The sequence below is a fragment of the Cyprinus carpio genome, chromosome B13, assembly GCF_018340385.1.
Source record: "Cyprinus carpio isolate SPL01 chromosome B13, ASM1834038v1, whole genome shotgun sequence".
Lineage (NCBI taxonomy): Eukaryota > Metazoa > Chordata > Actinopteri > Cypriniformes > Cyprinidae > Cyprinus > Cyprinus carpio.
This window is the reverse complement of record NC_056609.1, coordinates 11767506-11792426: the sequence shown is the minus strand read 5'-3', so window position 1 is coordinate 11792426 and position 24921 is coordinate 11767506. Positions and strand designations below refer to the sequence as shown.

The window sequence follows — 24921 nt, the reverse complement described above, 5'->3', positions numbered from 1 at the left end:
TCACAAAACAATGTTGGTAAATGCTGGTAACAATACCAAACTCCAAACCAGTTACTACTAGTAGTACTAATATGTTTGTCTATAAATATACTACAAGCCGAGTTAAAACGGTTAACACCCTTTTTCCTGAACTGATACAAAATCTCGATGGTTAATTTGGTAACACTTTATTTAGATAGTCCACTTAAACATTCAACTAACAATAAGTAACTTGGCAACTACATGTCAACTAACCGTCATTAGAGTATTAGTACACTGTATGCTTAATATCTGCTAACACTTTATTTTGATGGTCCCCCAACAGAAATTCTTCTGACTGTAAGTAACTTGGCAACTACAACTATAGTCAATTTATTCTACTAACCCGAACCCTAACACCTAACCATAACCTGAAAGTCTACTACAGTATACTAATACTCTAATGAGAGTTAGTTGACATGTAGTTGCAAAGTTACTTATAGTTAGTAGAATGTCTAAAGTTGACTATCAAAATAAAGTTGAACCATTAATTTTAATGTCAGCACACTGGCATGCATTTGTAATGTTATTTTAAAACAATTATATTTGTTATTTTTGTCATATATCTGTCTTTCTTTCATTATTTATTGATTCAATCAGGCACACCCGTGCGCTTCAAACAGTCAGATTCTTCCGCGTAGACTAGCCAAAGCACAACTTGCGTAATCACAACTTTACGCAACAATGTTAGAACTTGTAGTTCTATGCTTCAACCACTAGAGGTTACATCGTATCTTTAATACTTTGTACTTTATCATTTAGAATCAGAATTCGAGTCGAAAGAGCATACACAATGGAAACTGGCAATATTTAACCTTTTTATTTATAATCACACAATGACTTTTGTGATAAAACGAATTGCGAAAATGCAGACCAGATGCTTTTCAGATACGTACAGAGAAAAACGTTCAGTATATAACACTGATCCTACAATCATCACAATGTTTAGATCTTAATTGCACAGTCCATAATGTGCAGCTTTAAGGCACAAATATAAAAAATGCTACGCATAAGCATAAGTTGCCAAAAATAGAAATTCTCTTAGAGCACAGGATGTGAACTGAGACATGATCCTCATTTGTAATAATCCCCCAGACATTCACTAAACCAAACCAGCAATTAAAAAAAAGACTTAATCTCAATCTCAATCCATACTGTGGCTGTGTGTAATCTCTCTCAGGCATAACTGTAACCCTGATGGATGGGTAGTGTTATGACTTATGATAATCAGCATGTCATGCCAGTGCGCTCTTATCTAGCTCCAGGCTTAAACTACAACCAAAAATAGAAACCTTTAATATCTCATGTTTAAACAGGTTTTCAGATCCTTTAATGGTGGAAAGGATGAGTTATGACTGTTTTATTAGATTTTATAGAATGAATTGAAAATAGAAAAGGAATAGATTCAAAAGCAAATAACTTTCAACAGGAAGGGGAAAAGTCAGAATCTGTGAATGGCCAATAGCACTCTCTGGAAGCCCATTTTTGGATTCTTGCTCAGGGGTTTGCCTCGACCCCCACTGGACATGATGGCATAATTTCTCTTTCAAACCAAGTGTCCATCGTTTATACCCTGCAGCACCAAGGCCCCAAATACTTCAAGCAAAATTCAAGAACTGGTGTGATGTCATTTTGAATAAAATCAGCCATTTAGTTAGTTTCAGGAATTCAAAGTAGCTTGACAGAAAAGTTTGCTTCAGCTGTAAACACCTTCAAACTACCATTGGTCCATGGCGATTATGTAATACAGTAGATAAGTAGGCTCTGGGGCTCTGCCTTCATTGATGGTGAAATCTTCTTCTGTTCATTTCTTCTGTTCAAGCTGTCAAGATCAGACATGAGTAAACACAGGAACACACTGAAGAACTGTAGTTGCAGTTCCAATTTCTAAGTGACACTGAAACTGTTTATTCCATGTTTAGTACTTTAAATCTGCTTGCTTTATCTATTGTATAAAGCTATATAAATATGACATGACTTGACTGGAGTGCCAAATTGCAGAGCTTGTGCAAACATATCCACTTTGCTATGACCAGCTGCTTTCTTAAAGGAATGGTTCACCCAAAAATGCAGAAAATTTGCTGATAATTTATTAACCCTCAGACTATCCAGACTAAAGTCGTGTAGATTACTTGAGGATTACTGTGATGTTTTTATCAGCTGTTTGGAGTCTCATTTTGATGGCACCCATTGACTTTATATACTGTATATTCATCTAATCGGTGCTCTCAGCAGTGTGGGCGGCATCATGATGTTTGCAAACAGTTTACCACCGCTCATGTATTTCAAACTTCTTTTAACTCAAGTGAAGAATGAAAGAGAACTTTGCCATAAGTATATTGAGGCCTTTACTACAAACTCATTGAGTTTCAGGCAGCTTTCAATCAGTCTCTCGGGTTCTTGGGAACTTTGATGATAAACTCCATGGGGTCTTTGGCCTTGTTGCTGAAAGCCCTTCGAATGGCGTCCACCGCATGCTGATGTGTAACACCTTGGAGGGACTCTCCGTCTACCATCACCAGCTCGAATCCAGCCTACACGCACACACACACAAAAAAAGAGATTTCTAGAAAAGCTCAGGTGTAGGACTTGATCATTAATGCAGATGTCTGTTTTCCTGACACATCCCTGAGTATTTCTGGCAGAGCGCAGACAGCCGTGCGCTGTCTGAATGGCAGGAAAAAGCAGATGCTGCAGGCATAGGAAGCCACTCGTTTCCTTTGTTCTCCTTCGTTAATACCTGTGAGTGATCTCATCTGGCCTGTTTCAGACTGTGTGTGTGTCAAGGCTCTGCCAGTGGATGACATCAGCTTATTATGCTTCAGAAATGGATGTTTTTCTCTGTGATTGTAACCACTGGCAGACCAGAAGCACAGATGTGTGATTCTTTCAGGTCAAAAACACATGGCATATCCATCAGCTCTCATCTAAACTCATCTCTGACACCACTAACAGCATAAAACTAAGTTAAAGAGTGAAACAGAGTGAGCAGAACCAAATTATGTACACCAGTCTCTAGGTGAGCATAACCCAAGAGTTCAACACTCACACAGATGCAGGAGCGTGTCTTTGGAATTATGTCTTTCCTGCCAGGAAAAAAGTACAAAGTACAGCTGAGCTCACAAACGAACTTGAGTTCAAAGTAGGCACATTTCCTCAGTCACGATCTCTTACCAGGATGCACCTGTTTAGTGAACTCTCTACACCCATCCTTAGCGGTCAGGGTCTGTTTTCATGCTCTTCACTGGTCAGAACAAACACTCTTGTCCTCTTATATAGACATTATATTTCTCTGTTCATTCTCACTTAAATAGAACTGGAAAACATTTATTATTTTGGCTCATTATTTTCAGCTAAGAGTGTAATTTCTTCTGCGAAACACAAAAGAAGATATTTTGGAGAATGTTGTTGACCATTGACTTCCAATGTATGCTCCCTACTCCCTAAACACGGGATATCTGTTGAAGTGGATTTCTCTGACAATAACTGCTCATTTGGAATGCTTTGGAATGTCCTCAAAGAAAGGCAATGACAGGGTCACGCAGATTATGATATAATTTAAATACTGTAATTTATTTTAATTTCAAATGTATATACAAATATGTATCTAATAATATAGTCAAAATTGATGTTTAGACTGTTAACAGATTGTAGTGGTCTCATCTCATGTGCTTATTTTCCTACATGCAGCCTTATATTTAACTCTCCTGTGGGAAATAAGCAGGGCAGGCTCAAAACTGCCCAAATGGCTTTCAGTTAAAGCATGCTGCAGTTCCACTTAAAATTTGTGGGCTACAGGCCCAGGCTTCGGGAGGGCACTGTCACAACTGCCCCACTTAGTGTCATTTTACCTACTCTCCGAAGCTTGCAATGAATATATCCTGCACACTTTATGACTTAAAATTGACTTAAAGGAAAATTTGGAAAATATTTGTTGCAGAATGCTGAACACATTTATAGTTTATTATTTATTCAGTTTATATAGAGGTCTGTTTCGGGTAACTATTTTTGGCCCCACCTGCCCTTACAGATGAGCCGTGCATGGCTAAGACTATTCCAGTCATGGAGAGTGAACCCAAAAGTGGAACACAAGAACTACTTAAGAGCATTATTAAAAGTATTTCAAAACATTATACTTAATGCAACACACTCTGTTTGTGTCCCTTTATGGCCATTTAGGGGCCTAAGATTTGTTTAAGCTGACATTCTCTTCAAACAGCACTTACATTAAGGAGACCACAGGGACATCATCAGTCTTTTTTTGTATGCCATCTGCCTTTTTGACTAAAAACAAATCACCAAAGCATTCTATGGTTTCAGTGGACAAGTGGAGTCATTTATCAGTGGATAGCAGAGTACATCACTGTGTGCATGGAGAGAGAGAAAGAAGATGACTCAGGGAAGAGTAAAAATCAATGTGTTTGGTGCTCATACAGCGGAATAGAAACATATTTTCAAAAATGTTCACATTGCATGGCTTTTGAATTCACAAATTTGGGCCAGATAGTGCTGGTTAAAAGTAACTTGCAATTTATATATATGTCATCAACCATCCTGTCATCAGCCATCACTCCAGCAACCACTCAGAACACCCTAGTAATGGCTTAGCAAATACTGGGAAAGTTTTCTAGCCCCCTTGTGGTGGCAAATATTGCACAGACAAAGGTCCCTTGAAATTTTCTCCAGAAAATCCCCAAATATAGTTAAATCTGTCATTAAACTGAAGCCCTCTGTATTTATAAGCTGAAGAATGACTATCAAGATCAACATAACAGACTATGATCAAGATGAAAAAGAGAGTGCTGGACTAATTACACATGAGCCGAAAGAGCAGACTCTATGGAGCCCCAACACATACACAACACCTGACCTCCGTCTGCCATGTGTGTCAACAACGTTTGATAAGAGGGATGTGACTGCAGACAATGTGTGACAGAAACCTGACCTCCATGCTGCCGGAGCATACTTGCCACTCAGATAATACAGTTATCAGTTAGACAACAGGAACAGGAAGCATGTCAACAGGGCGCTCCACACTTTCCCTCTGCAGGCCTGTTAATCTGCAGAGCTCAGTGAAGATAGCCGCTCTGAAGAGCCTCTCATGGCTTCAGGGTGAGACAACAAGTGAACTGAGTGGAATGTAAATTAGTCGGCCTTTGGTATGAATGGAAATACCAACTAGTCTTTCACACCAAGTCTAGGTGGAGGCCAGAGATGAGTGGATGTTCTTGGCAACTGAGGGGTTTTGAGCCTGACACCAGATCTACTGAGTGTGGCAACACAAGCCTCTCAGAGCAGGCCAGGGAAATGCTGTCACCTGATAGGCTGTAATCGACAAGGATGCGGCTTCTCTTGACAAACACACACACAAGCGCACATACACACATGGGATTCCAGGGTTTTAATCTTTTATGCTGGGTAACAGAGGTGTTGTTGGTATTGTGCCCTTAACTTCTGTGACCTTTTGCCCTCATTCTGCCTCATTTCAGATGCAAAGACCTGGATGTGGTGTAGACACGGTGGTACATAAAATGTTTGTACACCAGCTGAAATGACTAGCGTGACATCCAGCTTTGTGCTTGATCTACCAGCTCCATCATGGTCTACCAGCAAGACCAGCACCAAACTAGAATTAACCCGAGTAAACCAGCCTGGACCAAGCTGGTCTTTCCAATAGAGATGTACAGCATGTGTTCATATGTGCAGAAAGCTTCCTTAAAAAGAAGCAGCTGACTCAAATATTGTGTTTTCTGGTCTGGTTGATGTAATTCATCAATGATGAATGAGTTGCACCACTTAAGCATATAAAAATGCCTCTGCGCTCAGCTAACCGAGTTCTAGTTGTAACCAAAACAGAAATCACAAGGCCTGCAGCCGCTGATCATTCCCAGACCTTCCTAATAATGACCGGGTGACAAACACACTTATTCATCAACTAATAATGCTTGGATGAATCCTACCAGCAATATCCTTATACATTATGGTCTAGACTACAACACTGCTTAGCCTACTGTAGATAAGTCTATATGAGGATCAGTCACCTTCAGAACATTACTAGTAGATGCCGCTCCTCCTGGAAAGATCTTCTCTATCTTCACCATTGGCTGCACCTTTGACTCAATCCCACCTGAGATGCTTATTCCTGCAAAAAGAATAATAAGAATCATCTAGCCATCCTCATGTTAATTCAATTCTCTAGATATGCATGAAACAAACACTGTATAACCAATTCATCTACACTATTTATATTCTTATATTGTAGGGCATTTATTTGAATGGATGTGGAAAAGGGAGATTTTAATTGTGCCATAAACGTAACAGATGCTGATTTCAGTCTAGACTAAACATGTCAGCAGATGTCAACCAGCTGAGCAACTGTCATTAAGATGAACAGAAATAATAACGTTTAGTTTTCTCCAGGACCATTATCGACCTTCTTGAATGGGAGTGCACTCTATTACTGGTGGGTTACTGGTTGCACTGGGCAATTCACTGCCATCTTCTGGTGAGGTGAGAAGAATAACTGAAGGAGAATCTCTTCTTTAATACTAATCTATCAGTGATTATATGGTCTTTTTTCCACAAAGTTCTTATTTCTTATTTTGTCAGTGTATGCTTCATACTCAGAAAAAAGGTACAAAAGCCATTACTGGGGCAGTACCTTTTCAAAGGTACACTTTTGTACCTTATTTACCTTTACAGGTGCATATTAGTACATTAAAGGTACATACTGTACTAGTACCAGAAGTGTACATTTAAAAACAGCTTTTGTGCCCTTTTTTATTGTGGGTCCAGAATGAATCACATGCTCTGCAAATCTACTGTATTAATAGGCTTTAGTCATACTATTGCTCATACTCACAAACAGACATCTGAACAAACTCTAACCCTAAGTATTAAACTTTGATATGTAACTCATCAAGCACTGTTTATATTACCAGCAAAAATTTGCCTTTTGAGGAGAGATGACTCTTCTAAGTGATCATATTTCTCTGGTGAATGATACAAATGTCATGATTCACAATGAAGGAGGGACCTAAACCATGTATATGGATCAAAATATAATAGAGGCTTGAGTGTGGGAATTTGGAAACCGCCCAGAGCATTCTATAATCCACATAGCAACATGATTAAAAAAAAAACAACAAAAAAACTGCAGAGCAACCTGGCAACCACCCAAAACACCCTAGCTTTTTGAGGGCAACTTTTGCATAGCCAAGCTGTATTAACATTTCATAAATATATAATCAAGTTATTTTGGTCAGAGAGAAATGGGATGTTTGTCATATGAGAAACATTGCCACAAAGCTAGAATACAGTGACTCCAAGTAACTCACCAAGGGACTGTTTGGTCTTAGAGATAGTAACTGTGGTTAGTTCATACTCCTGCTCTCGTGGGGTTTCTTGGCTGTCTGAGTGTCCATTCACTGGTTCTTTCCAGTCCTGGTCCGAGCTGGGCGTAAAAACCTGGGTCAGTGGTGTCCTACTCCGGCGGTGGGCACTCATTATGGTATGCTTTATCTCTTTACCATTCTGGGATTTGTCTGTTTTCATTCGATGTCCATTCCTATAAGGGGACCTCCCTCGCTCTGGGACAGAATCACCTCTGCTGGATAAAGAGTCATGGTGTGATGTCCTGGGGAAACTGTTGTCTCTTCTCTGGGGGGAGCGTCCGATGCGTTCCGTGCCGTGAGGAGACTCTGAGTGTGTCCAGCTGGGCTGAGCAGGACTCAGTGAACGATTACGGAGCGAGTCTGTGATGTAAGTGTCCACTGGTACATCCAAGAGTGGTGTGAAAGCTCGAGGAGGAGGAAGCCGTCCAGTCGGTAAACCTGCCAAACGCAGCCGTTCCAGACCTTCAATGAGCTGCCGTTCTCTTTCCAGATCCTGTACCGGCTGAAGGTGGAATCCACCCCGGTAATCTATGATACAAGAGGATATTAAAACCATTTCTCACACATTCTAAGATCAATCCCAGGTTATCATCACTCTAAACCCCACTTTTAAAGGGTAAAGGAATATTAGAGACTTGTAATTTAAGGCTGGAATGCACTACACGATTTTGCCTAAAATTTTTGCCCTGTTTTACAGCCAGGAGAAGTTGATGCTAGTTGCCAAAACTCAAACCAGTCAGCAGATTTGAGCTGACTGAGTTCATAAAAAATAACATAGTGTATTATGGTCAGAGACTCATAGCTTCAGATTCCACCCAGTCAGAGTATTTCAAACATGATGATCAAACAATGATATTTTAAGCTGATTTTAGAACAGGTATTGATTTAATTTATCATAGGTCTCCTAGATACAAGGCACACATAAATTTTTTGTGATCACGAAGATTTTAAAGTCTGATATTACAAAGTTGATAATTGTATGATGCCTAGTGTTTAAAATATGTTCTGATTTTTAACAGTCGTGTACTGTATTCCAGTCTTTAGTAGCTGGGTTTAATGTAAGAACTGCAGTGGGTCTGTGAGTTGATAAAAAGCTAATAATTAAGTAAATCATAAAAACGTAAAATAAATTATTTAAACTTTTGAACATTAAAAATAATAATTATATTGAATTTGTTTAACAAAATGTCAATGAGACCATTAAGAAACACTGAACTGTAAATATGCCAATGTGTTAAATTATTAAAATATTACCTTCCTGAGAGATATATCAAGTAGATAGAGGGGTTTGGCTGACAAAAACGTTTGGGAATCCCTTTATTTCATATTTGGACTAATTGCTTGAGAGGGTCAGAAGCATGGATTGCAAAATTATTTTTATGACATTTTCATGACCATTCAATATTGTGAATATAGTCAAAGCTAAATAGCATGACAAACAGTAGGATTTTCAGAAAGGAAACTGTAAAAGAGAAAAAGAACAATTAGGGAGAATCAATAAATGATTAATAATTTACTGCCATTGTGGGCATAATATGTAATCATGTAATCCATAAAAAAGTAACTGTAATCTGATTATGAGCATTGTAAAATGTAATATACTCTTATTATAAGTACTTGATTTTTTGAATCTGATTACATAATCCAGATTACATGTAATCACTTACTACCCAGCTCTGAGTAGTGGTATTAGTACCACTTTTACCTGAAATTATAAAACTTGTCTCTTGTGAAGGGTTAGCACCACTTTTGTGCCACTTAAATATTACAACTAGATGCTTAGCAACAGACATCCAATCACATCCCCATTTTAGTCTGAAAAGTCCATTCAGAGCAATCTATAGGCTTCTGTTTACCCGGGGTTTAGAATGACCCAGGGTCAACTATTTCAAGTGTGAAAAGCTCTTTTTACCCTAACTGTGTAAAAAAAAAAGTGTATTGCTATCTGATATCATTATTGTAACATAGTACCATATAGGTAAAATTATAGGTATATAAATACAACTGAGAATTCAGAATCAAAGAGTTCCTCCTCCCACGAACATACATATAAATGGTATAAAATCTGAATTCATTTACATCTCCTTAAATCAGTGCAGATGTTACGAAACCTCACACACACACTTTCCCTTTCATCCACAAATGTGAGTGACAATCACACATTCATATCCATTGTGTAAGCAGCGGTGTGCCGTTGCATACAAGCACATCTCGCTCAGATTTCAGGGGCCTCTAGCACAGAGAGTTTTGAATTACTCCTCTGTGGACATTACAAAGGAGCTGCATTAAGTCTCAGACCTGCGTGGGTGGATGCTTGAAGGTTAAACAATGCAAGGCGCCTTTCTTGCATTTCAGAAACGACTTCCATTCAAAAGTCAGAGGCACATTACAGCCCGACACTGTGGACAATGACAGCGGGCACTGTGCACTCCAAGGTTAAAGGTTAGGAGGTCATGCAGTGTCAGCAGTAGAAAGAAACAGGCAGGCTATCTGGCAATAAGAGACAGATTATCTTCTTTTGGCAGTGAGGCATGTTGGGCATCCTGCAAATGATGCATTTGTGTCCTAAATGGCAGCTTACAATGAAGAAAACTGCATAGGGCTTGTTATTAAAAAGTGATGGTAGTGTACAGTAACAAAGGTTTTAGAATGGGAGGAATTGTGTGTGTGGATTAAATATCAGCAACAGGATATTTGTAGTATATGTATGTGTGTGTATACGGTTAGGCATTCATTTCAGGATATGAAATGCCTGGTGCAGAGAAGAGTTTGTGTCTTCTGGTTATATAATTTCCTAAAGGGATCACTTTGAGGACATTGTACAGCACTGAAAATGGATGAGTAAACTCAGAACAGAACAGAACAGAATAGAATAGAATAGAATAGAATAGAATAGAATAGAATAGAATAGTATGACATAATATGACATTCCAGTTCACATCAGAAATAGGTTACCTGGGATGGGAGTTATTAAATGGCGACGGGGTGTTCCACCATGACGAGGAGAATGCAGGACAGGAGACCTTACTGGGGAACCACAAAAAAAAAAAAAAAAAACACACAATGAACGGTTCACATTAATTGGATTCAAATTAAAATCCTGATTTTTTACCATCAAGTCCTCAACATATATGAACTTATTCAGTACTGTTAAAACCATCCCAAGACGAAGCTCAGCTAAAGTTTTGTTTTGATTTGGGGTTTGTTTTGCCCCATTTATGAAAGTACAGTAATATTACAAAATTAATACGAATTAAAACTTTTGAGTATTAATGTATAAGTACTACTCAAACATGGCAGCTAAAATTTAAAAAGCTGAAACATTTTCTTACCAGAGCGGTTTTTGAGTATGTCATAGGCTTCAAGCTCAAAGGGCAAAACCATACTGTCAAAACGACCCAGATCTGTGGGAGGGATGATCATTCTATATAAAAGAAAGTGAATGTTAAATGAAAAAATTCCACACATGAATAGTGCAAGCACAGGCAGAAGATATATAAATATATGCATTTCAGAGGCTGACACTGAAACACTCCTTACCTAACCTCCCTCAGCAACAGAAGCTTCTCAGGCCTGTCCAAGATGGCCAGCAGGGGGCGCACCAGATCCTCAACCACACGCTCTACTAGAAACTAAAGAACAGAAGGAGATGCCCTAGTTCAACAATTTACTCCTGATAATGTGAAATAGTCACAAGCACTGGATTTAGAGTCTAAATCTTACCAAATTCACGTAAAGCATGAAACATTCTTGCAATTTAGGGCTCACAAGCTGTCCATAAAGTACTACACAATTTTGTAGTAATGAAGTAATACGGTCTGCTAGTATTTCACAAGCACTATCCGGATAACTGTGGCATTGTCTACACTAAAAACATTTGGTGAAGAAGCTATTAGTAATTAGAAATAATTAGAAAGAATCTGAAAGTAATGCATTAACTGTGAATTAAATGTGAATTTATTTTTAAATATTAAGACTGAGGTATTCTCTTGTAAAACATGCTCCAGTAAATTTTGTTTTTAAATACAACTACCATTTTATACTCATTAGTGTTCTGTACGATTTGGATAACTTGATCTCAGTCATAAATGGCAAGGCAAATCCCTCTTTTGTAAGCATAACCAGCATGCACATTGATTAGTCAGAAATATACATAGCAAGCCATTTTTCTAGTTAACCACATAAAAAATTTGGAACAAGGATAAACCTGTAAACCCGTATAAAGTAATAAATGAGACATTTTTCCAACCCTGCAGACTTTTAGATGACTCACCCTTTTACAGTGTCTCATGACTGCCACCACCTCATCCGTGTTGAGCAGCTTGCGGGCCATATCCTCCAACATAGCCATGGTCTCTGCGCTGGGGATGGGGCTGTGCTCCCTCATACCAGCACGAGTCTCTCTGGGAGAACTCAACAGGTTAATTATGGGTCGACCCCGCTCTTTACCTGAGGACACAAGTGCTAGAGTCAGTCTGCGAGCTGTGATGACAGCAATTCTCATTTAAAGATCTATGGTTTTGACATCTATGGTTCCATGAAGAATCCATCGAAACTTTCCATTGCAAAAAAGGGCAAAAATGTTCTTCACAGAAGGAAAAATAATAATTATTTACTGTTAATTGTAAGGTTATTTAGAGGACCAAAAATAATTATATACGGTAGGGGTCTCCAATCCTGCTCCTGGAGATCCAACATCCTGCAGATTTCAGCTCCAACACACTTGCCTAGAAGTTTCTGAAGACCATGATTAGCTGGTTCAGGTGTCTTTAACTAAAGTTGAAGCTAAACTTTGCAGGACAGTTGCCTTCCAGGAACAGGTTTGGACATCCCTATTCTATGGCATCACAGCAAAAAGCCCATTTTAAAAAGTAAACTGATTGCAATTATATACAGACAAAAAGACTTGTCAAATCTGACTGGCTGACATGCTGTGATTGGCTTGAAGTTTTCAGTGTGTTTCTAAGTTTTGCTGCAGTATGCACTGTAGAGAAGAAAGCTATGCAATTCATCATTAGCTGAGCAAAACCACAGGGGTTGGAGTCAAGGCCACTCCAAGGGAATTATCGCAGAACAGTGTACAAAAAAGCAGCTCTCTGATTTAGGCTCTTTAAAAACTCATTATGCTGCTTTCTGGCTTTTCAAATGCAAATATCCTCCTCAGCTATTCCCTGGTATCCACAGAAAGTGATCCTCATCAAAATATGTTAAGCCACATGTGCACTCACCCGGTTCGTTATCTAAATGTTTGGGGGATTTGGATCTTCCTCTGTGTCCATCCCCTGCCCCTTTGTCCTTCCTGTCTCTAGAGGACGACCTTTCCCGCCTGCGTCCGCTTTTAAAGAGCAAGCTGACAAAGGTTTTGGAGCGCTGCAGGGTGCTTCTCTCCGTCTCTACCTTGACCTTTTGATGCTTCCTTTTCTTCTGCTTGTCCTCTGATCAAAATTCAAGCAGAAACATGTCAAAGAGTGACCTCCAGGCAAAACATTTTGAATAAATAAATGTTCACAAGGAAAACTTTAACATGCTCAAGTGATAAAATACATGTATTATAGGTGGCAGAGGTTCCAAGTCCAGCCCTGAGCAATGGTGACCCAGAAACTGGAGAGTCACTGAGATCACAATCCTGTTTCATCAGTACTGTGTCCTCGAGAAAGCCATTTAACCCCGGGTCATTGCAAGATGAGAACACTTTTTGGTTGAAAAACAGCTACTCTGAATTCCCACAATGCCTGTCATGGATATAATGGAGTAATTTTTCATATATATATCACCTACTTGTTCTTGTTCTTGTAAAGTTTGTTTAATTCATTAAATTTCATTTCATTTTAATTACTATAAAATATTATGATAAAGCAAGTAAGCAAAAAATATAAAATAAGTAACTGTACCGAGCCCCACAAATGATATGCTGGGGGAAAAAAATCAAGATATTGTGGCCAAGATATTGTTAAATGGCTCTTCTTAAATTGTGTTTTTAGATAATTTAATTAAATTAAAACAAGAAAACATGAGCCCAACATGAACAGTATTTAACTACAGTGAGGGAACATATTAATAATAATTGGTCAAGAATTAATATGGGAACTAATTCTTAATCTGTGGCCATGATATCTATTTTTTTCTACTTCATGTTAACAAAAAAAAAAAAAAAAGTTAATGGTCCTAAAATAGGTGTCTCATTTTTCTATTTTTGATTTGGGGTGAAATATAAGAGGAGCTTGTTATGGTAAGTTGTGATGGAAGGTATTTGTTAAAGGCCACAAACCTTCCAGTCATTTATCTCCACAGTGTGAGGTATTAAGCCTGACAAATAAAACAGGATGATATACACTTTGCTGTGTGGATTTTGAGCATACATTTCTCAAGGCATCAGATTCTCCAGTCTGAACCGTTAATCTTTCACGGCAAGATCCCGTTCAGTAATGCTGATGTATTATGCATTCAACCATGTTCATTTAAATGCAGAGATACAATGGCAGCACACTGCTATATATTTGACAAACAGACGTCACGTAGCAGTGTGACTCTAAAGGTCAATTGTTGGTTTTCGACAACACATTTTCTATTCTGAGCAGAGCTTCCACAGCATGGTGTGTGTATCAAATAACCCAAGATCCTCATCACTGATCTGGATGTGACCTTGGGTTCCAGCCCTACAACTGAGATATGAGTTACATCAGTGACACAAACACAGGACGGCCCTGTGCAGCTCAACTCATCTTGATTCACAGCCTTCTGACAAACTGTTTTTTATCTCTTCAAACCAGCCCTACTGTACCTGACACAGTGATGTGACTCTGGGATCGCCGGATGGGTTTGCGAGGCTTGCTGAGAGCCATCAGGACTGCTGTTTTAGGAGAGTCCAAAGTCTCTTTATCCCCAGCAGAGAAGGTCCTTGTCCGAGTTTTGGCAGTCCCACTGCGTATTACTGTGTCTTTTAACATGACAGTTTCACCAACTGTTCGGCTGGTTTCTGTGGTTAAGACCCTACTAGATCTTGATAAGGCATCGGGCTCTGGTGGGTCCGTCTGCATGGCGGTCTCTATCCGTTCAGAGCTGGGCCGGCGTGAGCGGTCCTCGGTGGAGATACAGACATCCACCATCTCTGAGCCGAATACAGGAGGGAACATGACCTGCGAGAGGCCGCTGAGAGAGCTGACCGGCGTCCCGGAGGAGAGAGAGGAAGTGGAGGAGTAGGAGTCTGAACCCTGGGAGGAAGCGGGCTGGCCTCCATTAGCCACTAAGGGGGAAAAGTAGAGACTTTCAGTTATTATTTTAAGAGATAAAAATTGGATCTGTCGTCCACTTCATTAAACTTACAGTAAATGCACAGTACTCTCTACAGCAAAACTTCTATTTAATAACTTTAATATAAATATAATTATTTGGATCTTTGACAATTAATTTACACAGTTATTTCAAGGAAAAAAACATCTGTCTGCCTAAAATGCTGTGTCAAAAATCATCATAATTATCACCTTCCATATATCAAAGAACCATTAAGATGTTTTTATTTTATTATTATTATTTATTTATTTAGGTCAAGTGTTATCTCGCTCTACATTTAAAAAAAAAAGGCAATGTAAAGATAAAGTAAAAAGGTAAGGTAAATTAACAGATTTTACTCCAGGCCAAAATATGATTTAACTTATTTATTTGCATATATATAATATATTTTAATAGATTTATTTTATATATTGTACTATTTATTAAATTATTTATTTGTTTATTTATTAATTAGTTTTTCTGTCTATCATTGGGTCCACATCAATACATTCATTTATACAAACAAAATTAATGTTTATGCACTAAATCAGATATAAATAGCTTTTTTAGGTAACAACTGCAAGAAATAAAATAAAATAAAATAAAATAAAATGATAACGCATGAAGCCTTTATGTATAACACATTATTAAAGTAGTTTAAATGCATTCATTTTGCCCTGTAATGCATTCTAATGCATTGTAATGCATGTACAATCTCATGAATAATTGTTACCACAGTTAATATATTACAACACTAATCAATTCATTGTTACACTATGCATTTTAATTTAATTTAATTTAATTTAATTATTTACGTTAAGATATAATGTATTACAATGCACATTATGAATAATTATAATGAATTACACCCTTTACTAACCCTTTATAATGCCTTATACGCAAAGGCTCTAAGTAAAATGTAACCAATAAAATAAAATAATAAAATAAAATGAAACTGAATAAGATAAAATAAAATAAAAAAGCTTAAGAAATAAAGCAGCAGACATGGTGTATAAAAGCCTCATAAATATTAAAGTTCTGATGTACTTTTACATCTGAATGAACAATATATCAATGTCACTTGTGTTAAATATGGAGCAGAATTACATGAGCTTCTGTCCTGCAACCTAAATACCCCTGAATCACCCTGATGTTACAAACATGCACAATCCTGGATGACTTATCTTAATGTGAACATTACGATCTAATCCGTGGCTATTTTCAGACACTGCCATCCATATTAAATGGAAAACAGAGAATCAGAGGGCAATGAAAAATCTGGCTTGACATGTGGCCGGTTGGTGTTCAGCTTTAATCTGGAGATGGAGTGCACACCATCAATTAATTATGAAAATTGCATTTCCATAAGACACAAGTGCAAATGAGTGGGTCGCACAAAGTACGCAACCTATCCATTAATATAGGTAGCTACTATTAACAGATAAGATGTTAAATAGTGATGTTTGCAGGTAACAGTTACGTACATTTATTAAGCCAGCTGTACTCTGCCACCATCTCCTTGTAAGCAGGATATCGGCCAGCCTCCTAGGACAGGATATTACGCAAGACATAATCACAGTGAGAAAAGGAGCTACAGCCTTAATTACATTGCATGCAAGTTCAAAAGTCCTTGGGTATAGTTCATTGTGCAAATTAAGTCTAAACAGCCTAAAAATGACTTCAAACAGCATTTTCCACCAGTGAAGTCAGAAGGATATGACCTCATTTCTGATGCCCCAGGTGTATGCTGACCTCACTACAGGCTCTCATGAAGTCACAGTTAGTTTGTTACTCCATAAACATAAATAAGCTTGAACATCATTAAGATGATGGTAGGAGGCAGCCTGATCTGCCTTGCAGGAGAGCAAGTCGCTGTGAGCAGTGACCTCATGCAGGAGCCAAATTCAAACAGACTGCAGCAAAGTTTAAAAAAAAAACATCCCTTTCTCCTTTTGTTTTGACCCTTGTCTGACATTTTCTCACACTGTTACTTCACTTATCACCAGCAGAGCTCGTACTTACCACCACGAAGTGGCATCAACAGCTAACAAAGCATGCATTTAGCAGCCCTATATACTTATTGCACCACTGCAGGTTTGATAGAGCCTTGCCATGGGGGCAATGAGAAAAGGCCATAAAACGAGGCTTTCTGCTGATTATAACTTGATCCCTAAGGCCTGGTGAATAATGCACACCAGCTGGCTGTTTTTCACAGGTGGAACCTGAACCCTGCCTGAGTAAAGCGAGCAACCAGGAATGTGACGGCTAAATGCCATCTGTCTGCTTTGCTATGCTTTCTCACTCCCAGACGCAATAAGAGGCAGCGTTGTTTAACATGCTGTGGTGGCAATTAATATGCCAAAGCACTTTGGAAATCATTTGTCTTACTAAACTAAAAACTAAAATTTCCCTGATAAACTAAGATGTATACAGTACAGTGATGTACCTTTTTAATACTGTCATTAAAAATGGACACTCTGTATTATTCATTTGTAAAACTGGGTGGATGTTATTTCCATAAATAAGACTGCTGATAATGCTGATAATCTCAAATGGTCAAATATCACGTCTATTGCTAAAGTTCTGGTTATTCTCACCTTGATAGTCAGCATCACGTGAGTGTGACTCTTTAGCACTTCTACTGCATTGCTGTGTGTGATGTCCTCAAAACTCACTCCATTGGCTGCCAGAATCTGATCCCCCATTTTAATTCCATTTTGCTCTGCCAGGCCACCAGGGTCCAGCCTCATCACAAATTTAAACAAATCATCCCATTAATAAAGTTCAACAATTAACCATAGCATCTAGGCAACGGTTGTCATTAAGTTGTCAGACACTGAAATGCATCCCTTAAACCCTGGGCATTTTGTCTTACTTTGAGACATAGATGCCCAGGCCAAACTCTTTGCCACCGCGGATGTTGAAGCCCAGGCAGTAGTCATCTGAGGTTGTGTAAAGGTGCACTATTCTGCGCAGGGCTCCATCTGAACTGGCCTCTGAAGGTGTGCGACCACTTTCTTCCACTACCATCCTTCGGTGGATTAGATCTACCCTGCACACATACATTCATAAGTTTACAAGCAATAAACAAATAAATAAGTTTACAAGCAATAAACAAATAAGTGACAAAATATATATTGTTGCTTTCACTATGGCTATAAAGATCACGCAAAATAATATGCAAACTCATATTAGACACTTTTAACATTGAATAAAGCACATAATCATTAGCTGAGATTATCACTGTCATTTTTTGTATGTTGTTCCTGCCGCCCAACAGGGTCTGGCTGCAGACTTGCACTGCACTCTCAGACACTTGCGCTTCTGCCAGTGACATCACTTGCAGCCTTTATTTTATATTTTGTTCTACTTATTTATTATTTTTTGTTTGAATCTCTCAACATTTTACAACAGCAGCCAGGTGTTGAATACAAAAAGTAATCAATAAATAGAACAAAATTAAAAATAAAAAAAAAGACCGCAAGTGATGTCACTAGCAGAAGCGCAAGTGTCTGAGAGTGCAATTCTGCAGCCAGACCCTTCTCCCTGCTGCGACGTCGCAAAAAATAATAACCATTTCTAAAACATATTTCCGTGTCGCTTATTGTCACGTGTCGCTGTCGTGGGTGGTTGGAACAAAAACTTTTTACTTGTTTAAAGTAACAATAATATTATAATTGTAATAATAATAATAACAATAATATATATATATATATATATATATATATATATATATATATATATATATATATATATATATATATATATATATATATATATATATATATATACATACATATATAGGTCAGTGGCCCTTGGCTTGGTATTGCTGGCAGAATTCGGCCCTTAATTGGCGAAAACTAATTGAGGAACCTTGCTATAAGGTCTTCAGTTTTTGATGAAATCTGAGAGCTTTCTGAGCCTCCATAGACAGCAATGCAACTGACTAGGCCTTCAAGGCCTAGTAAGGACAGCTTAAAAAAATTACGGTTGAACCACTGATGGCACATGGACTATTTTAACGATGCCCTTACTACCTTTCTGGGCCTTGAACATGTCAGTTTTGTTGCCGTCAATGGAGGGTCAGAAAGCTAATAAATATCTTAATTTGTGTGCCAAAGATGAATGAAGGTCTTACGGGTTTGGAACGACATGAGGATGAGTAATTAATGACTGAATTTTCATTTTTGGGTGTACCATCCCTTTAAATTGATCAAAAGTAACAGTAAAGACTTTTTATATTGTTATGAGAAATTTCTATTTAAAATAAATGTTATTCTTGAACTTTCTATTCATATAAGAATCTTGAAAAAGAAGAATGTAATTTTTCAAAATATTACTATTTTTATGGATTTCAGTATGAGACATCTTTCACAAAAAAAAAAAAAATTGAGGGGTAACTGCAGTTTATTATCAAGGCTGAAGTGTGTCATTTTTGCACAACTAGTGTTACCAAACAGAATTGACCCACTCTTTCATTGGTTCCATGTTGCAGTATTGAGCTCAAAAAGGGTCAAAAATCAGGGAGCTCAAAAAAAACAGAACCGTTTTTTTTTTTTTTTATGTTTACAGCGTTTAAACTTTGAGGAAATCAATCTACAGTACATGTGGTTTACTTAGTTGAATTTGCATATTAAGTTAAGATAGGAAAAGGTGTTTTAATATAAATAATTACACATTTCACTTTTAAGTAAAAATCCAGTGTCATACACGAGCACACACACACACACACACACACATCAATCTTCAGGTGGACACACATACACTTCTGTAATAAACTTGCTCACTCTACTATCAGTTAATGAAATGGCTGAGAAGACCACTGAGGTAACTCTACCACTGCTGTATGCTGAAACAGAAGCTGAAGGAAAAGATAACAAGTAAAGGCCAAGAGTCACAGGGTTTCCACCCCGTTAGTCAAGGCAGGGGGAGAAAGTGCCCATCATTATGCTCTGCTTATCTTCTCAGTTCAGTTAGTCTAATTAAACCCCACTATTCAGCAAATCTGCAACAGAAAAATGCCTAAAAATACACTAAAATCTTTCAAATACTAAAAGAGCCTCTAAATGTTCAAGGGCAAAACACACTCTTCTGTTATGAGTTGTCAAAGGGTATTTGGACAGCCTCCAGGAGGCAGGCTTGTGGGAGACAGGTCAAGCTGCCATACAAACAGCTACTTTTCTTGTATAATACTAAAGGACATGTTGATGCATTTCATTTCTTTTTTTTTTTTTTGTATAACTATGAAAATAAAAAGAATTGCATTTTTAAAACTTCTGAAAAACTGTAACCGTGTTTAACAGAATACAGGCTTGATGATGCATCAGCCACAAAATCATCAGTGTAATAGTTCTCAACAAGGGAACTTCAAGAAAAAAGCCCACAAGATGACTTAAAATTATTAAATTTAAAACCTAAGAGTAGTAGGAATATTAAGAATAGTATTTTACCTTTTAATAACTATTGTTTTATTGAAGAACATACTGAATAAGAATCTTTAATATTCTGGAATATATTTAATCAGCACTCAACATCTACTATCTTCTGTTAAGAAAAAGCTTGAAAACAAGCAAGGTTATCATGATTACAACAGAAATAGCAAAGAAAATATCTCAGTCAATATATGGGATTCAAAAAACTGTGCAGAAATAACATTATAAATGACATTCAGCCTGATAGAGTGTGCTTAGCCTAATATAAAACCTATAAAATAGTACATCATGTTTAAGTGATGACACAAAAGCTTAACTTACCATGTAGTCTTCTCTTTTGAATAGCGGATACCTGGCACCTTCCCCACACGTCTTACCACCATGCGCAGACGATTATTTCCTGTCAGGACTTTTACAGCACTGCTCATGGTGATGCTCTCCAGACTTATGCCATTCACCTCGACCAGCTTATCCCCGACACACAGGCCTGCCAACTCTGTAGTGTGGAGGAAACAAAATCACATCAGTATGAAACTCACCAATAGCTTATACATACATACCTTGTTGTAAAAAATCTCAAATGCAAATCTCAGTACAGTGTCCTCATCAGTTGTAACCCCCTCTGTGTACCTGCAGAGCTCTCATCCTCGACTTTGCTGACAAAGATCCCCAGGCCGTGTTCAGAGCCTCCCCGCACACTGAAGCCCAGCCTGCCATCCTCACTTTTGTCCACAGTAATTGTGTGGATGTCTTCACTGTCATCCCCACCTACAGTGCACCAACATCAAACACAAATAGAAAGTTCCTCTGAAAATAAATATAACTCACAAGTATAGTGATGGGTTTCGTCAATGTTTTTGCTCCTCAGCAAAAGATTCTTTCTCATGTAATATAATATAACATTATATATGTAAGAATGTAAGACTTTCTTTAAAAAAAAAACGTAGCAATTTTTAAGCTTTATTTCATGCTCTTAAAGACAAAAAAGGCAGCCAACATTTTTATTGCATTCAGCAACTCCTTCAATCACAGTATCCTGTTTGTGTTATTTTCGTAGTTTGATAACACTGTACTGTTATTGTCCTAGGAATGTATGATATCCCAATTTATAGATATGGATCTGGTTGATACCCAAGCGGATGATAATTTTTAGGTTATGGCTGATAACAGATAAATGGCAGATATCAAAATTGTAAACTATACAGATTAGAATCTAAAAAAACAAAACAAAACAAAAAAACAAAACAAAAAAAACACTAAAAATATAAATTAACCATTTTAAAATATGCAATATCGAATGATACTAATTAATTAGAAAAAACTCTAATATTAGCCAATAACCAATATAGTTCTATTTTATTTGAAAATATAACTTGATTTCTTGAGAAAATTTATATATTTTTCAAATTGCCAATTTTGTATCAATTTACATGAGTTGATTCTTTGACAAATGATGATTGTACTACGAAAACATACAAACGAGAGCTACCAATTCGGCAAAAAATAAAACAGCAATGAATTGCCATGAGAATGTGTTGGTTACCTGCATCTAGATCAAGCTCTTGTAGGAGACTTACCATCAACAGGTGCATTGATGAGGATGACCCTCCCCATAGGAGAGGAAGATCTCACTCCTCTCTGGCGCTGCTGCTTCTTGTGCAGGTAGCGTGGTAGAGTAGAAGTGCCTGAGGGCCCTGGCTGGGCACTGGTCTGAGCCCCATTCGTCATGTCTTTGCGTGCCGTGTCAGACGAATGAGCCATGGCAAAGTGCCGACCTCCCCTCTAACCCTCATCCAGGGTCTGAGCTACTAAAAGGAAAGAGGGTGGATGGGGAAAACTAGAGGTCCAGTGGGTCAATACTAGTCACGAGGATTACGGTCCACAGGATCAGATCCACAAAAGGAAACTCCACTGTAGTGGTACAGGAAGAAGCTGCTATGAATCCAGCATTGTTCATTTTAGATTACAAGCCATATTGTGACTGGTCTACACAGATTGAATTGATCCAAAGGACTCTTGACATAATTATAATCATTTCATGAAACAGCTGATAAACAAATTCTATTATCCAAGAAGTCGCAGAGCAAAGTTTATCCTTATGTGCATTGTTCGAAAGAGAGTCCCACAAAAAAAAAAAGACTGTGGGTTAGACTGGGGTATTGGGCAGGAGTCCCTCCTCACTGCCAGTGGAGCTTTGCGTGGCAGAAGTCAGTCATCTGGTCCTCTCAGGCCTCAGTGTCTCACCTTTACCTGCCAGTGATCCAAGACGACAGAGAAAGATCTGTGAGAACCCAGCCGCGCAATGCCTAATTTCCCATGGGAGGTAAAGTGATATCAGCAATTATTGCATTCTGGAAAGCTAAGGGTTGCACTGTTTCCACAGCAAGAGATACTGAGCCGATGTGGAACACTAATGCATTAGCATATACTTTTTTAACTTGAATGCATAAAGGGTGTTGCCTCAGCGATGTCATTAACATATATTTGGTTACTGGTTCAGAAGGGGAAAAAAATACATTTTATTATTGGATTAATCAATGTAAACAAACAGGTTATAGTGATCAATATAAATTTCTTTTTCACTATATTTGTATGTGTAAAGTAAGCAAATTAATAAAACTATATACAGAAAACGCAATGTGTATAATCATATTCTTAAATTATTCCTTTACCCTTAAAGTAGCGATAAAACAGAATCCATTTTCCTTAAAGAAACCCACTGAATCCAATGCGCGTCTTCTTGACCCCTTATGCGTTCGTGTAGGTTTTTGGGTCAGGCAAGAAAAGCAGCTGGGCTCACGTTGTTATTTTGTTAATCTAAACAGGAAGTTGGCGCTGTCGACTGACTGTCTCATCATCAGCACCTCGGACAGCTCTCAAGCAACAGGTTGCGTAAAGCGCATCGAAGCGCTTCAAGACAACACTCTCAGAGATGAAGTACTGAAGTCTCGCTTCTCCAGAATAAACAGCCTAGTTTAAATGAATCAGGGTGAGAGGATCTCAAAAGTATATAAAAGATCATCCTCTATGAGATCCTTAAGGCACAGATGCAGTCAAGTTAGTAGGAAATTACTTGCATTACCAGTAAGATTCATCCAAAATAAAAGACAATTTACCTTATTTACTTATCCCATTAAGGCTGATGTTAATGTGATGCATAAATGCAAGAAAAACAAAGTTGAATAAAGTCAAATGCCATTACCTGTCTCCATGTTGTGCTGCATGACCTCACCTGAGACGAAGACAATATTAGCCTCCTTTAAGCCCGCCTCTCAGAGCATGTGATTGGATTATGTGGAGCAGCTCAGAAGGACACTGCACAAACTCATTTGGTCCAGTGGTTGACAATCGTCACTCATGGCATAAGAGTATTATCTGAACAGTGGTCTTGTGGAACAGATCCAATTAAGTCTCACGTTGGTCTGACAGTAAGCGCCCGTTGGCATCATCAGGCGCTAAATTAAGCGTATTTCAACAAGATGTAGTCTATGCTTCTCTTCTCTTTGGCGGTTAAATGATCTATCATGATTAAATGGTTGCAGTTATGAGTGTTTGATCTAGAGAATTTCTTTTGATCAAATGGTGAATGTGGTTTCCGTCTTCAGGATAAACTGTAACTGATCCCCTTTGGAGCATCGAGGAGCTCAGAACATCTTTCATGACACCATACTGCCATGTAGTGGTCACTGAAAGACATTTATTTTCTGTGAATTTGGTTTTTAACCCAGTTGATCCCACCGGTCACAAAAGTGACTGTAAAGAAGGTTTTCATTTATAAAACTCTAAACACCTTACTGACTGATGTTTTAGTGCATTCCCTGCAAATATGGAAAAAATAAATAAAGGGTCTAAATTAAATATGTGCAGGGACAGTGTTAAATTGTGAGTGCCAGCTGTCACCTTGAGACCTTGAGAAGATGATGGCTACATCAAAGCTCCAAAACTAAAGGCTAGTAAAGTATGTTAACATAAAGATATGACAAAGATTTTTGTTCCACATTATCTTTAAGGTGTCTAGTAGGCTATTAATATATTCATATTCAGTTTTGTTGAGTGTTGTCACCAGTGTACTGACCGGTGGGATAACAGTGCATTTAGGTATACATATACATCCAATTGCAGTTGTTAGTGAAGGTTGCACTAAAATGTTGCAATGACAAATTATTGCACTGGCCTAAATTAAAAATTCAAATGTTACAAATAATTTACAATATTGATGCTAATACTGGTAGCACTAAAATAAAAAAATTGATGATATGTTACAATCATTTTATAACAATTACAATAACAATAAAAATTGTAAAATACGCTGACAGTTGTATTTTTTTGTCTTTTATCTGCAATGCATTCCTATCAGTGTTGTTTTTTATGCATAATAGTAACCCTAGAATGTGATCATACATTTTCAAAATAGCTTGGCTAAGATTTACTGTATAACAATTTTTTGATTGCAGAAATGGGCCTATGTTAATTCAGTATACAATAGGCTATTATCCATTATCCCACGGGTCACAGTTGTGACCGACCACAAAACACATTGTTTCACACACTTTTCCAAAATAAATAAATAAATAAATAAATAAATAAATAAATAAATAAATAAATAATTGATTATTTCCAAGGGTTACTAATGACACATCGTTTGAATATTTTCATGTCTAGGAAAATTTGGGATCGATCGGGTTAAGTATATTGCAGTGAAAATTGAATTCGCCACTGAAATGAATAATTAATTTTAATGCAGACCTACCTTTAATGGTGGTCTATTTATTGTAGGCCTACACGTAAATTTCTGCTTCACCATATTC

At 37.7% G+C, this 24921-nt stretch overlaps 1 protein-coding gene across 3 annotated transcripts; it reads right to left on the bottom strand.

The window, feature by feature from the left end:
• Positions 1-823: 823 nt before the first annotated feature.
• Positions 824-24638, bottom strand: LOC109100562 (PDZ domain-containing protein 7-like). 3 transcript variants are annotated; one of them, XM_042736551.1, is made up of 16 exons: positions 22786-24638; positions 21691-22363; positions 20744-20881; positions 20435-20609; positions 17557-17733; positions 17279-17426; positions 16166-16226; positions 14194-14655; positions 12641-12847; positions 11686-11861; positions 10953-11044; positions 10745-10836; positions 10368-10439; positions 7356-7940; positions 6060-6160; positions 824-2552 (listed from the first exon to the last, which is right to left on the bottom strand). In XM_042736551.1, the coding sequence occupies exons 2-16, from the start codon at positions 21872-21874 to the stop codon at positions 2403-2405; spliced, it is 2820 nt and encodes a 939-aa protein (XP_042592485.1). In that variant the 5' UTR covers positions 21875-22363; positions 22786-24638; the 3' UTR covers positions 824-2402. The 3 variants fall into 3 exon arrangements, with proteins under 3 accessions (XP_042592485.1, XP_042592487.1, XP_042592486.1); XM_042736553.1 differs by having other exon boundaries at positions 23316-24638; XM_042736552.1 differs by lacking the exon at positions 22786-24638 and having other exon boundaries at positions 21691-22766.
• Between the last annotated feature and the right edge of the window lie 283 nt (positions 24639-24921).

Bases quoted from the DNA above. Each gene is read 5' to 3' on its own strand.
- LOC109100562 (XM_042736551.1), bottom strand. From the start codon at position 21,874: ATGGCTCATTCGTCTGACACGGCACGCAAAGACATGACGAATGGGGCT. The intron at 14,656-16,165 runs GTACGTAACTGT...TTTCCCCCTTAG, and splicing joins GTACAGCTGGCTTAATAAAT to TGGCTAATGGAGGCCAGCCC. The intron at 11,045-11,685 runs GTGAGTCATCTA...TCTGTTCTTTAG, and splicing joins TCATGAGACACTGTAAAAGG to TTTCTAGTAGAGCGTGTGGT.